Source organism: Littorina saxatilis, linkage group LG1, assembly GCF_037325665.1.
Source record: "Littorina saxatilis isolate snail1 linkage group LG1, US_GU_Lsax_2.0, whole genome shotgun sequence".
In the NCBI taxonomy this organism is placed as follows: domain Eukaryota; kingdom Metazoa; phylum Mollusca; class Gastropoda; order Littorinimorpha; family Littorinidae; genus Littorina; species Littorina saxatilis.
In genome coordinates, this window is record NC_090245.1 from 99,188,465 (window position 1) to 99,203,999 (window position 15,535).

The window sequence follows — 15,535 nt, forward strand, 5'->3', positions numbered from 1 at the left end:
TCTAAAGTGATATAACACAGAATGACTCATACTCAGTTTAATTTATTTTGCAGCTTTTGTTCCAATTACAAACCATGGCGCTGTGTGTTTTGTGTGGTGATCCGCTCAACCTTGGAGAGAAGACTGTTGTGCCAACAGACAGAGGAAGAGATCTATACCATAAACAAGGCTAGTCTGGAACGTGGTGATGCCGTTTGTCTATCAGAAGGTGAAGCAGTGCACGAGGTTTGTCGTCGCAATTACACGAATGCACGTAACATTCAGAGCGTTTTGAAGAAGAAAGCAGAAAAATAGAACGCTTTATCAAATCAGTCTAGCACAGAATTTGTGCTCACAGTAATAATGTTTTGACTTTGCTAAATGTTGCCTTTTTTGCGGCAAGGAAGCAAACCTTGACTCGCGCTCTCGTCCCAAAGTGTATCCAGTTAGGACACTGTCTTGACTTTGAACGCACAATTTTTCAAGTTTGTTCGCAGCGCTGTGATGAATGGGCAGACATTGTACGAAGCAGACTGGAGTTTGTATCAGATTTGCCAGCTGCTGATGCAGTCTACCATCAAAACTGTAGTCTTTGCTTTCGGAGCAGGAAAAGACCACTACAGTTTACTCAGTCGCATCAAGTCAACAAACAGGTGAAACTTGGTCGACCGAAAAATGAGAGGAAAGCTGAAGCGTTGGAGAAAGTTGCTACCTACCTGGTTCAAAATGAAAACGAACAGATAACAGTGAACGACCTGATTATCAAAATGAAGGAGTTTACAGATGATGCTTATAGCCACCCGACGATGAAACAAGAACTTCAAAATTATTTTGGTGAGCAGCTCATCGTCACGGAAGTCAACGGCAAGTCAAATGTCGTAACATTCAGGAAGACAGCCTCTTCAAGTCTTCATAACTTTTATGCAAAAAAGGTCAAAGATGAGGATGCACAGAAAGAGCTGATTCTCAAAACCGCTGCAGAACTGCTAAAGAATGACATAAGAGCAGTGCCGACATCCCGTGCAATGTACCCCAGTGATGATGACATTTCATCGCGTGGCGCCAAATTAGAGTTTGTTCCAAAGTCCTTACAGATTCTTCTTGAAAACATCTTCAGTGGAAAGGAAACCAGCGTGAAAGTCTCATCGATTGGACAGGCAATTATGCAGGCATCTCGCCCACGATTGTTGCTGTGTCCCCTGCAGATCGGACTAGCTGTGCAAATGCATCACTGTTTTGATTCAAAGTTTCTCATTGACACATTGTATTCTCTGGGATTCTGTTCATCGTACAAGGAGGTTCTGACCTATGAAATGAATGCTGCCGTTTCAGAAAACAACGTTGCGTTTCAAGTTGATGGCCATTTTACCCAATATATCGCAGACAACCTCGACCACAACACAGCAACACTTGACGGGTGCAACACATTTCATGGAATGGGAATGATCGCCACTGTCACTCCGACCATCGGGAAAACAGACAGGATCAGAAGAAGAACTGACGTCAAGCCAGAAGAAATAGTGAAAAGAGCTAAAGTTGACATTCAGTACTACAACAGACAAGCGTGTGATGGCCTGCTGAAGCTGAAATTTGAACATCTTGAAAACGTGTTTGTAGAAGATGTAACATCAAAGGTGGATCTGCTGTGGAAAGCTTGCTGGCTGTTGCAACCCGACAGACCATCTTGGTCTGGTTTCATGCAAGCCATCCACAAGGGCAGATATCCAGGACTGTGTCACGATCGGGTGACAGAGACCAAGAAAGTGTCACTCAGTGGAGTGCCTGTTCTTGGTCGTGTATGATAGAAAGCGCCTGTGCGTGATATTGGGTTACAGCAGAGTTTGCTGACGGTGCTCAACGAGCACGGATGTTTTGTATCGCACGAGTTTTACAGTGGAGGTTTCTGCTGTCATAGCTAGGGCTGACGGTTTTTCGCTGACAGCGCACACGGGATTTTCGCGGATCGAGTTTCTCGTGTCTTTTTTCTGCTTGGGAGGCAGAATTGTGTATACACACCGGTGACACTGTGACGGTTCCCCTACGCTTTGTGTTCGGTGCCCTGACCCTTTGTGTTCGGTTCCCACTCGGTTCCCACATGCCAAAATTCGCGGACAAAACATCCATTTATGGTAGTATTACGCAATGTTGCTCTCTGAGAATGGTCTTGTTAGATCTGTGAGTGTTTACACTACATGCCTAGGTGCTGTTGGATTGAAGGTTTTTGATATTTTAGCCGTTATTAGGTAGAATGCCTTCCACTTTACTGCAAAACTGCATAATTCGTAGCATCGGCAAGAAATATCCTACCAAAAAATGCCTGCTTGGAACTGTCCGTGGTCCAGCAAAAAGTTCAACATGTCTGTAGCAGACAGCCCAAGTTTCAAGATTGTAGGGCCATCCAAACAGCCGTAATAATAAAAACAACAAAAGTAGTCAGTGAAATTGGCTGTGTTCGGTCCCCCCACACTTTTGTGACGTAGGCGTGACGGTTCCCATAATTCATTGTGTCGGTCCCCACTTTCTGTGTCGGACCCCACTTTCGACCTAATTTCTCTGTGACGGACCCCACAACCAGCCTATTTTGTGTCGGTCCCCACACCTTCTTGGATTTATGACTTGCCGGTTACTTGTATCATTGTATTCATTGAATCTAATTGTCTCGGAGTTATTTTTCAGCAAAAACCGGAAAGGCAGCACCTTTTGTGATACCAAGTAAGTCAGATGACATCAGTATGTGTGTGTGTGTGTGTGTGTGTGTGTGTGAGAGAGAGAGAGAGAGAGAGAGAGAGGGAGAGAGAGAGAGAGAGAGAGAGAGAGAGAGAGAGAGAGAGAGAGAGAGAGAGAGAGAGAGAGAGAGAGAGAGAGAGAGAGAGTTGTGTTTCCGTACCCGCGACAGCGTTTTTCCAGCGGCGCGACGAAAATCAAGCACATAGAAAATGACCAGGAGTGTTTCCACACGCGCGACGCGTTAGCGGCGCGACAAGCGGCAAGCGACGCGATTTTTTTGAAAGGGTCCTGGAGCGATTTTTTCGCGTTGTCGCGCGGCAACGCGGGAGTTTACAGATTTTACCGCATGTTTAAAACGCAAGTACGGAAACACGTCACGCGTTTGCGCGCGTTTTCTTTTGTCGCTGCCGCTGTCACGGGTACGGAAACAGAACTTACCGCGAGTACGACACTACCGCGAGTACGACACTACCGCGAGTATAACACTACCGCGTGTCACACTACCGCGAGTATAACATTACCGCGCGTCATTTTATGACTTCCATGGCTGAAGGCAAAGGTTGAAATGTTTACTTGAAATATAAAACAAAAAGGCCTGGTCTGTTCTCTGAACACTAATTCAATGTTTGTCATGCTAACCAAGAACTCAAAACGATCAGAACACACTATCAGAATACATATAGAATGGGTTGCTTCCAATCAAAGTTAGAACACAAACTCACAAGAAGTAAGTTTGCATGCGTTCTCTCTACGGTTATGGTACTCGCGGTTGTGGTACGCGCGGTTGTGTGACACGCGGCAGTGTTATACTCGCGGTAGTGTCGTACTCGCGGTAGTGTGACACGCGGTAGTGTTACACGCGGTAGTGTCGTACTCGCGGTAGTGTGACACGCGGTAGTGACGCTCGCGGTAGTGTCGCATAACCGGAGTGATCTGGAAAGGTGTCAATCTCTCTCTCTCTCTCTCATTCTCTCTCTCTCTCTCTCTCTTTCTCTCTCTCTCTCTCTCTCTCTCTCTCTCTCACACACACACACACACACACACACACACACACACACACACACACACACACACATGCTGATGTCATCTGACTTACTTGGTATCACAAAAGGTGCTGCCTTTCCGGTTTTTGCTGAAAAATAACTCCGAGACAATTAGATTCAATGAATACAATGATACAAGTAACCGGCAAGTCATAAATCCAAGAAGGTGTGGGGACCGACACAAAATAGGCTGGTTGTGGGGTCCGTCACAGAGAAATTAGGTCGAAAGTGGGGTCCGACACAGAAAGTGGGGACCGACACAATGAATTATGGGAACCGTCACGCCTACGTCACAAAAGTGTGGGGGGACCGAACACAGCCAATTTCACTGACTACTTTTGTTGTTTTTATTATTACGGCTGTTTGGATGGCCCTACAATCTTGAAACTTGGGCTGTCTGCTACAGACATGTTGAACTTTTTGCTGGACCACGGACAGTTCCAAGCAGGCATTTTTTGGTAGGATATTTCTTGCCGATGCTACGAATTATGCAGTTTTGCAGTAAAGTGGAAGGCATTCTACCTAATAACGGCTAAAATATCAAAAACCTTCAATCCAACAGCACCTAGGCATGTAGTGTAAACACTCACAGATCTAACAAGACCATTCTCAGAGAGCAACATTGCGTAATACTACCATAAATGGATGTTTTGTCCGCGAATTTTGGCGTGTGGGAACCGAGTGGGAACCGAACACAAAGGGTCAGGGCACCGAACACAAAGCGTAGGGGAACCGTCACAGTGTCACCGGTGTGGTATAGCTGGACTGGTTTGGTGACAAGGTCAGTCACGTGTATTTGGCTAGGTGGTCTGTCAGAGACTCAAAGGACGACGCACTTGACACCCAGCGGCAGAAGGGGAAGGATCTAATACACAGTTTCTAGAGTATGATGGTTTTTCACCGAGTATTATATTCGGCACTCTAGGGGAACTTCCACGAGTTATTTCTTCTCTCTGCCACGTATTTTGCTGAGGACAAGTCGTCAACTTTCCTTCGTCGGCGATGGCTTTCGCATAAGGATTCGACAAGGGGTTCTGGACGGTTTTGGTCACTGTTGACGAACAGAGGCTGTTCCAGGGAGGAAGCGGACTTTGCTTCCATTGAGAGTACAATCATAGGCTTTTGAGGTAATAAATCATTATTTAACGCTGTTGATGAGTCTGTGTTGTGGAATGAAATACTCTCTGTTGTTCTTTCCAGGTTAGCGCATAATTTACTCTCTGTGACGCTAAAATACTAATCTGTATATGGTTTTTGCAGATAGGGAGAGAAGGACGGAAAATGACTGTTTTGTTGTTGTAAAAAGTCCGTTTTGTGCAGGCCCACGTGCTCGATGAGATATTTAAAGATGACATGTTTTAAGGTGGTGGGTGAGGGGTAGCTGACATGTTTAGTGCACCGATGCTTTCTGTTTGCAGCCTTCGCTTCGTTTCGTTCGCCTCGCTTCGTTACATTCCTGTAACATCTGCACGGCTGACTCTGGCGGGAACTGTTGAAGCTGCGCTAACCAGCGGACCGGCTAACCAGCGAACCGGCTAACCAGCGGACCGGCTAACCAGCGAACCGACTAACCAGCATACCGGCTAAGCAGCAGCAGCAGAGATAAAGCTAAGTGCACCATGTCGTACGCACCCCGTTGACCACCGTTGTCTTTTCGTATCTATGATTTCATTGGAGTAGTGACAACGTGGGGTGTGTGACACCTGCACGAACTAGAGCTTTTCGAACAGAACATTCGCATTTAACTATATTTACACGGGTTCAGCGTGTTCCTATAATTTTCTACATACTACTGGCATTTTGTCAGTGAACACTGGTTTTTACGTGTTGAGAACGTAAAAGGAACATATTTTGAGTGAAGGCTCGAGGGAGGTGGAGAGTTTATACATAAACAGGCGTCTGAAACTTATACTTTTGTTGACTCTATTTAATTGTATGACTGCGAGAGTGGATCGTGGTGTGGTTAGTTAATTAGTAGTAATTAACCGGTTCATAATCACCTTTAGTGATATATTGAAACGTGACACATGGGGGCCAAGCCGGGATTTACTCAGTTAATTTCCAACTGATAAAGACCCACCAATTAAGGATAACTAAGAGCAGATAATCTCGTCAGTGCTCGACTTATTTTCTGCTTGGTGCTACCCTTTTTTGTATAGTTTTGATCATATACCACACCTTAAGCGATTCACATCTTGCAGGAAAGGTAAATTGTAATTTGTGAGTTATTGTATGCGCTAACTGTGATTACTTCCCTTTCCTTTGTTTGTGAATCTTTGTTGTTGTACGTTCAGAGTTTTTCCGTTGCAGAGAGCTGAGCGGGGTTAGCGGATTTGTTATTCGTTTTACTCAGTTTTCTCTACATTGTTGTTTCGCATTCTGTAACAGGTTACATTTCTATAGTCTTGTTTTACTTGGATTTTTCTCCATATTTTGACTTTGTTGGAATTTGGGGGGGGAAGGGTCCGAGGACTTCTGTCCTAACCAAGGCTGTGGGAGACACTCTGTTTCACCGCAAAAAGCAGCCGATAAAGTAGGCCACGGCTGTGGGAAACACTTTGTTTCACCGCAAAAAGCAGCCATAAAGTAGGCTACGCGTTTTGTTCTACACCGTTTGGATTTTTCTTCTGCATTTTCCGGTTGCTGGATTTTTGTATCCACCGCTTTCATCACCGCGTGTTCTAGCTATAGCTGCGTTAGACTTACTTTGGTAATAAAGCTTTGCTAAAACTAACCATGGCTACAGGGGGATCTCCGACGAGGAGAATAACTTTCGAGACTCCTGGCAGTGAGGAACAGACAGAGCGAGACGCACGCGTTAGAGCGCGTAGTTTGCTTAAACGCAAGGAGCTGGAACGTAGGGAAGACATAGAGCGACAGACGAGAAAAGAAGAGCTTGACAGACAAGAACGACAGGCCGAACGTGACAGACAGGACAAGAAGGACGAACTTGACAGACAAGAAAGAGAACGACAGGCAGAACGAGACAGACAGGAAAAGAAAGACGAACTTGACAGACAAGAAAGAGAACGAGACAGACAGGAAAAGAAAGACGAACTTGCAAGACAGGAACGACAGGCCGAACGACAGGCCGAACTTGACAGACAGGAAAAGAAAGACGAACGTGACAGACTAGACCGGAAGGAACAGGCGGATCGCGATCTCCAGCTAGAACTAGCTAGGCTACAGGCCGAGAAGGGTACGCTTACTCAGGCTAGCGCGCCGACGTTTGTTGCCGACCGTACGAGACTGCCGACGTTCGACGATGACAAGGACGAGCTCGACGACTTTTTACGCCGGTTTGAGCGCATTGCATCTGACCAGAAGTGGGAAGAGGCCACGTGGGCTAGCCGCCTTAGCACCTGCTTGAAAGGACGCGCATTGCAGCTCTACAACGCTTTGGAGGACGACGAGGCGAGAGACTATCAGGCACTAAAGAAGGCGTTACTCCAGCGCTTCAACCTGACTGCTGAAGCCTACAGACGACGTCTGCGTAACAGCAAGAGACTGAGCGGCGAGCTGAGTCATCAGTTTGTGGCACGCCTTAATCTCTACCTGCGGCGCTGGGTGGAGATGGCCGAGAAGAACTGGACCGTCGACGACCTTGCCGACCTCATTGTCATGGAACAACTGATGTCCAGCCTGCGACCTGAGGTGGTGACCTTCGTGCAGGAGCACCAGCCAAAGACTACTCAGGAGGCAGCCGACTGGATCAGAGTACACGAGGACGCCCAGGCGATCTCCGGCAAATCTTCAGGCTCACGGCCGGGAAAATCGGGAAATTCAGGTTCTTCAGGACCCAAGGACGGGAAGGACGATCAGGGACACAAAGGATCAAGTTCCAGAACTGACATCCAGTGTTACTACTGCAACAAGCGGGGCCACGTGAAGAAGGACTGCCACAGGAGACAGGCTGACCAGAAGGGCGTACACTTTGTTGGCAGCGAGGAGTTAAGGGACGTCACGAGCTCATGCACAATTCCACAACTCTGCGTTCCGTGCTCCAGGAAACATTTCCAGCCCCACTGCAACGTCTACGTTAACGGAGTGAAGGGCGAAGGTCTGCGGGACACAGGGGCAGACATGATAGTGGTTCGGGCGAGTCTGGTTCCAGCTATGGCCTACACAGGAGACAGCATCAGGGTGAGAATGGCCGAGGCATCTCACGCTTACGATTTGAACACGGCAGTGATCAAGGTCGTAACACCGTTGTTCACGGGAACCATTGTGGCCGTCGTCATGGACGATCCTCCATGCGACCTGCTCATTGGAAACCGGGTTCAGTTTGTGGACGGCGTCACCAGGGAGGTTCCCGTTTATCGGTCTCCCGACGTCATTTTAGTGCTCACGCGGGCACAGGCGGAGCGAGAGGACAAACCTCTCAAACCCCTACCTGCTGCACGAGCTGCCCTGGGGAACGTGACCCCCGCGCTTCTCGCGAAGGCTCAGGATTCTGACCCGACCTTAGCTACTCCTCGGGAGCACGCGAAGTCGGGGAAGGTGAAGCTGAGCGGGAAGCATGGGAGGTCAAGGTTCCTCAGGGACAAGAAGTTGCTCTACCGTGAGTTCAGCAACAAGGAAGGTGCATTCAAACAGGTTGTCGTGCCTCGCGAGTTTCGCGAGGGTGTCATGGCAACGGCACACGACTCGATTCTGGGAGGTCATCTTGGCACCAAGAAGACCACGGATTGTGTCTGGCGCCACTTTTACTGGCCAGGCATCTGCACGGATGTCCGACGTTTCTGTGCGTCCTGCGATAAGTGCCAGAAGGTGGTTGCCAAAGGAAGGGTGAGGAAGGTCCCCTTAGAGAAGATGCCGCTCATCGACGAACCCTTTCGTCGGGTGGCAGTGGACATCATCGGGCCCATCTTGCCTGCGTCTGAGGACGGAAACAGATACATTTTGACCATGGTGGACTACGCTACTCGATACCCAGAGGCGATCCCTCTGAAATCGATTGAAGCCACGCGAGTAGCTGAGGCTCTGGTTACCATGTGGTCCCGGCTGGGAATTCCATCAGAGGTACTCACCGACAGAGGCACGCAGTTCACGGGAGGAGTGATGGCGGAGGCAGCACGACTGCTATCACTGGAGCAGCACTTCACCACTCCTTACCATGCTCAGTGCAACGGACTGGTGGAGAGGTTCAATGGCACCTTGAAGACCATGCTGAGGAAACTAGCTCAGGAGAAACCACGCACGTGGGACAGGTACATCCCAGCATTGCTTTTTGCATACCGCGAGGTTCCTCAGGAGAGCTTGGGCTTTTCCCCATTCGAGCTGTTGTACGGCAGACAGGTACGCGGTCCCATGGCTATCCTGCGTCAGGCTTGGACAGACGAAGAAGCTGACGAGGAGGTGCAGACGACAGCGACCTACATCGTAGAACTCAGGAACAGGATTGAAGAGACCTACAAACTGGCTCAAGAGAACCTGGGGAGAGCAGCACAGCGTTATGCGCGAGGATTCGACCGCAAGGCACGGCCGCGCAGCTTCAAGATTGGAGAACGGGTGTTGCTACTTTTACCTGTCAAACACAACAAGCTACAACTGCAGTGGCAAGGACCTTTTGAGGTGACAGCGAAAGTGGGCCAGAACGACTACAGGATCGTCATGAACGGGAAAGCACGCCTGTACCACGCCAACCTGCTGCGCGCCTACATAGAGAGGACTGCCTACGGGGAAAAGAACAAAGACCAGAAGAACAAAGACAAGAAGACAGAGAAGGTTGCAGTTATCAGGGGTGAAACGAGGGGTTGCTCGTTCTTGAGGACGACCTTTCTGTCTGGAAACAGACCATCAACCTCTGCAATATCTTCAGGTTGCAAGGTTGGCAAACGCCAGACTTATGCGCTGGGCGTTGATTCTCCAACCGTACCAATTCACGGTACGCGTCATTCCGGGCGCCAACAATGTTGGAGCTGACTTTCTCTCTCGGGCTGGAGAGGAGAACATGACTGTGAGCGAAACCGAGGTTTCGTCTTGAAGAGGGGAGGTGTGTCACGATCGGGTGACAGAGACCAAGAAAGTGTCACTCAGTGGAGTGCCTGTTCTTGGTCGTGTATGATAGAAAGCGCCTGTGCGTGATATTGGGTTACAGCAGAGTTTGCTGACGGTGCTCAACGAGCACGGATGTTTTGTATCGCACGAGTTTTACAGTGGAGGTTTCTGCTGTCATAGCTAGGGCTGACGGTTTTTCGCTGACAGCGCACACGGGATTTTCACGGATTGAGTTTCTCGTGTCTTTTTCTGCTTGGGAGGCAGAATTGTGTATAGCTGGACTGGTTTTTGTGACAAGGTCAGTCACGTGTATTTGGCTAGGTGGTCTGTCAGAGACTCAAGGACGGCACACTTGACACCCAGCGGCAGAAGGGGAAGGATCGTATACACAGTTTCTAGAGTATGATGGTTTTTCACCGAGTATTATATTCGGCACTCTAGGGGAACTTCCACGAGTTATTTCTTCTCTCTGCCACGTATTTTGCTGAGGACAAGTCGTCAACTTTCCTTCGTCGGCGATGGCTTTCGCATAAGGATTCGACAAGGGGTTCTGGACGGTTTTGGTCACTGTTGACGAACAGAGGCTGTTCCAGGGAGGAAGCGGACTTTGCTTCCATTGAGAGTACAATCATAGGCTTTTGAGGTAATAAATCATTATTTAACGCTGTTGATGAGTCTGTGTTGTGGAATGAAATACTCTCTGTTGTTCTTTCCAGGTTAGCGCATAATTTACTCTCTGTGACGCTAAAATACTAATCTGTATATGGTTTTTGCAGATAGGGAGAGAAGGACGGAAAATGACTGTTTTGTTGTTGTAAAAAGTCCGTTTTGTGCAGGCCCACGTGCTCGATGAGATATTTAAAGATGACATGTTTTAAGGTGGTGGGTGAGGGGTAGCTGACATGTTTAGTGCACCGATGCTTTCTGTTTGCAGCCTTCGCTTCGTTTCGTTCGCCTCGCTTCGTTACATTCCTGTAACATCTGCACGGCTGACTCTGGCGGGAACTGTTGAAGCTGCGCTAACCAGCGGACCGGCTAACCAGCGAACCGGCTAACCAGCGGACCGGCTAACCAGCGAACCGACTAACCAGCATACCGGCTAAGCAGCAGCAGCAGAGATAAAGCTAAGTGCACCATGTCATACGCACCCCGTTGACCACCGTTGTCTTTTCGTATCTATGATTTCATTGGAGTAGTGACAACGTGGGGTGTGTGACACCTGCACGAACTAGAGCTTTTCGAACAGAACATTCGCATTTAACTATATTTACACGGGTTCAGCGTGTTCCTATAATTTTCTACATACTACTGGCATTTTGTCAGTGAACACTGGTTTTTACGTGTTGAGAACGTAAAAGGAACATATTTTGAGTGAAGGCTCGAGGGAGGTGGAGAGTTTATACATAAACAGGCGTCTGAAACTTATACTTTTGTTGACTCTATTTAATTGTATGACTGCGAGAGTGGATCGTGGTGTGGTTAGTTAATTAGTAGTAATTAACCGGTTCATAATCACCTTTAGTGATATATTGAAACGTGACAGACAGTCATCCATAATATTTATGCCGATGATCGACATGAATCCCAGTGACACCTCGTGCATATTTTCTACCCTGCATTTCATCAGTGCTCAGGCAAAGCGCAGCAACACGACACCTGTGTTGACATTTGACCAACCCTTATAGTGGAAAGCTCTTGGCATCATCTCCAGTGAGCCAGATGGCAGCGACCTTAAAGCCTGGCCATTGTCCTTCGCCTTGGACCCTTCCATCTGGAAATGAGTTTCCTGGCGTGTATTGGCCATCTGATGGAAGAAACGGGTCTTCATGAAGTGCTGTCTACTGTCTACGCACCAAACGCAGCGAGCAACATGCTTCAAGGGAAAGCTGTGCTGCGTGCCGTTCGAGGACACATACTTGTTGACGCAGCACTAATTATGCTGTTGCTGTCTGACATATTCCGTGTGCCACTGCCACTGCCCGAAAGTGACACAGAAAAGAATAGAGATAAAAACACGCAAGATGAGCAGACAGAAACACTTTCGACCCCTTACGAGTCTGAACTCAATGTGAACCAAGTTGACGCACTGAGCATCAATAAGGACACTGCTGTGCAGCTTCACGGTGTTCTAGAGTTAGAAGCAGCCTCGATGAAGGAACTCAGAAACAACCTACAGTTGCAAACACTTGCTGAAGTGTTCCTCCAAGACAATGCGACCTTAGAGGATATCCTATCAGCAGGTGAAAAGGCGTTAGTGCTGCTCTACAACGGTAGTTCCAGAGAGGGTCTCGATGAACTTCGCTACCGACTCTTCTGTTCAAAGGTAGCTGTTGGAACAACGTTTGTGCAAATTCACACTCTGCCACCCACCTCAGCAGCTGCCCGATTCCACAGCATGCGAGTGTACTTGCAAGTACAAGAATGGATGGGACTCAAAGTGGCCATGGATCCCACGGACTACGGCTGGAAACTTGAGCATGGCATCCTTGTTCCAGTGACAACAGATCTGCCGGCAGCACCAGCCGATGTGTTAAAGGTGATTCGCTGCACATGCAAAAGTGGTTGTGACACAAAGCGGTGTAGTTGCAGGAAACACGGACTAGAGTGCACATCTGGATGTGGGGAATGTCGCGGTGTTGGCTGCTGCAACTCGCCTCTACCGTCTTTTGAAATCGAGAGTGAAACATCGTAACCATCATGTTTTCCTCAAACGGTAGGCCTATTGTGTTATGCACTCTTTTCTTCACCTGTAGATGACTTTGAATGAAAGCCGTCCTAGGAAGTATTCTGCTGAAGAAGACAAAGGGATAGGAATAGGTATAGTCATATTAAAGAATGCGTATTTCTTTTATCGTCCGTACGTGAACAACGCATTGCAATGCGTTATTGTTCATTTCATTTTCATTATTTTATTATCCCAGGGCTGGGAAATTCGGGTAGCTTCCTCCAAATGAAAGCTTGCAGCAACAAGAGTGGTGCTAACCAGGTGTGCGCGTGTTAAGGTGTAATCAGCTAACTGCACTAATAGCAGAATGACCAAGGTCTTTTACGTCTTACTGTGGTGACACGGGGGTGGGACATGGATACCGTTTCTTAGTCTGCACATACACTTGACCCTTGTCCGTCCACCGGCTTAATAAAGTGTTCCTTATAGATGATGGTAGGCTAATGAAGCGGCGTAGAGTGGAATTTTGCGGCGTTATTGGCAGAAACAAGGGTTTTTATATGTGACGTAATCAAACCGTCATAAAAAAGTTATGCAGAGGCTGCCAACGGTATAACTCGTTGGGAATGTTGAGACAGGCTATCTAAATGCGTTGCAACAAAAAAACTTTCTGTAACCATTTTTTTTGGGTCTAAGCATAATTCTGGACAGGCTCCCCACGCTATTACCTCACCGAAAAAACAACGCCACAGCCCAACACTTAGCTCACCGAGAAAACAACGCCACAGCCCAACACTTAGCTCACCGAGAAAACAACGCCACAGCCCAACACCTAGCTCATCGAGAATACAACGCCACAGCCCAACACTTAGCTCATCGAGAATACAACGCCACAGCCCAACACCTAGCTCATCGAGAAAACAACGCCACAGCCCAACACCTAGCTCACCGAGAAAACAACGCCACAGCCCAACACCTAGCTCATCGAGAATACAATGCCACAGCCCAACACCGAGCTCATCGATAATACAACGCCACAGCCCAACACCTAGCTCATCGAGAATAAAACGCCACAGCCCAACACCTAGCTCATCGAGAATACAACGCCACAGCCCAACACCTAGCTCACCGAGAATACAACGCCACAGCCCAACACCTAGCTCATCGAGAATACAATGCCACAGCCCAACACCTAGCTCATCGAGAATACAACGCCACAGCCCAACACCTAGCTCATCGAGAATACAATGCCACAGCCCAACACCTAGCTCACCGAGAATACAACGCCACAGCCCAACACCTAGCTCATCGAGAATACAATGCCACGGCCCAACACCTCGCTCACCGAAAAAACAACGCCACAGCCCAACACCTAGCTCATCGAGAATACAACGCCACAGCCCAACACCTAGCTCATCGAGAATACAACGCCACAGCCCAACACTTAGCTCATCGAGAATACAACGCCACAGCCCAACACCTAGCTCATCGAGAATACAACGCCACAGCCCAACACCACGCTCATCGAGAATACAACGCCACAGCCCAACACTTAGCTCATCGAGAATACAACGCCACAGCCCAACACCTAGCTCACCGAGAAAACAACGCCACAGCCCAACACTTAGCTCACCGAGAAAACAACGCCACAGCTCACCACTTAGCTCACCCAGAAATCAACACCACAACCCAACACTTAGCTCACCCAGAAATCAACACCACAACCCAACACCTAGCTCACCCAGAAATCAACACCACAGCCCGAGAAATCAACACTACAGCCCGACACCTAGCTCACCCAGAAATCAACACCACAGCCTGACACCTAGCTCACCGAGAAAACAACGCCACAGCTCACCACTTAGCTCACCGAAAACACAACGCCACAGCCCGACACCTAGCTCACCCAGAAAACAACGCCACAGCCCAACACCGGCAGTGACTAACAACTGATTTCCAGTGCCCCCACTGTTTCAGACTCTACGCCTCCAGACTAGGCTTGCAGAGCCACCTCCAAGAGCACAGATAAGCTGCAGAACGCAAAAGTCTTTTATAGACCCGAAGAACAAGCACCAGACACACAAGAAACACATTGATAGGCTTTCACTGATTTGAAACTTCGACCAAAGCCGTCCTCCAGCCTGACGGAACGAAGCAAACATTTTCTTTTCATCCGAAAAGCAGAACGCGGAATGAACTCACGTTAACCAGAAGAATTCCTACATCAATTTACATCATGCGAACGGCGTCATCTCTTGGCATGGATAATCGTCTTCGTGTTTTGTGGGCGCTGTATTTTCACTAACTGCAAAATGATCATCAAGGATAACGGAGACTTGTTGAACGCGTATCAGAGCGTGTCAATCAGGAAACACGCACACACACACACACACACACACACACACACACGCAAGTGCGCACGCACGCACGCACGCACGCACACGCACGCACGCACACACACACACACACACACACACACACACACACACACACACACAAGCATATAACATGGCGTTTGAAATTTTAGCATTTAAAGTGCCCTTTGAAATGTAAAGACCTAAAATGACGACATGATGTTAAAAGAATACTATTGATATGACCGTGTGCAGGTAGCAGCGTACTGACCACGATGTCAGTGGTGATGGCCATGGTGGGGATGGTGGGGGCCTCGGGTCTCATCGGCGCCGTCTTCTTCTTTACGCCCGAACTCTTCCCCACCAACATAAGGTCAGACATAATCAGAGTGTGACGGATTGAGGGGCCGAGGGGGGGGGGGGGGGGGGGGGGGGGGGGGGGGGGATAAGGTTTGAGGTTTCAGCTTTTGCTCGAAAAAGGTCAGGTTTTTAAACAAGTCAAAAGTATTTTATTGTTTTGGGCCCAGAGGGCTTTGAAACAAAGATATAACTTTAACAAAAAAAGGTAACAAGTCAGACAGTTAATATATGTATACAAATTGAGCGGACAAATACAACAATACTATACAACCAAAATAAATTGGCAATATACACTTCCATACATACAAACAAAAAGAAAAAAAAATAGGTTTAACAAAATCAGGTAAGAAATCAGACAGATAATATGTATACATTAAGCGGACAACGATAATATACAGCCGAAATAA

At 48.1% G+C, this 15,535-nt stretch overlaps 1 protein-coding gene across 1 annotated transcript in view; it reads left to right on the top strand.

Moving 5' to 3' along the window:
• Positions 1-15,535, top strand: part of LOC138947152 (organic anion transporter 3-like) — a 36,504-nt gene that overhangs the window by 17,513 nt on the left and 3,456 nt on the right. Inside the window, exon 10 of the mRNA XM_070318595.1 lies at positions 15,024-15,141. Within this exon, the coding sequence (XP_070174696.1) occupies positions 15,024-15,141 (118 nt within the window). The remainder of the gene's footprint in view (positions 1-15,023; positions 15,142-15,535) is intronic.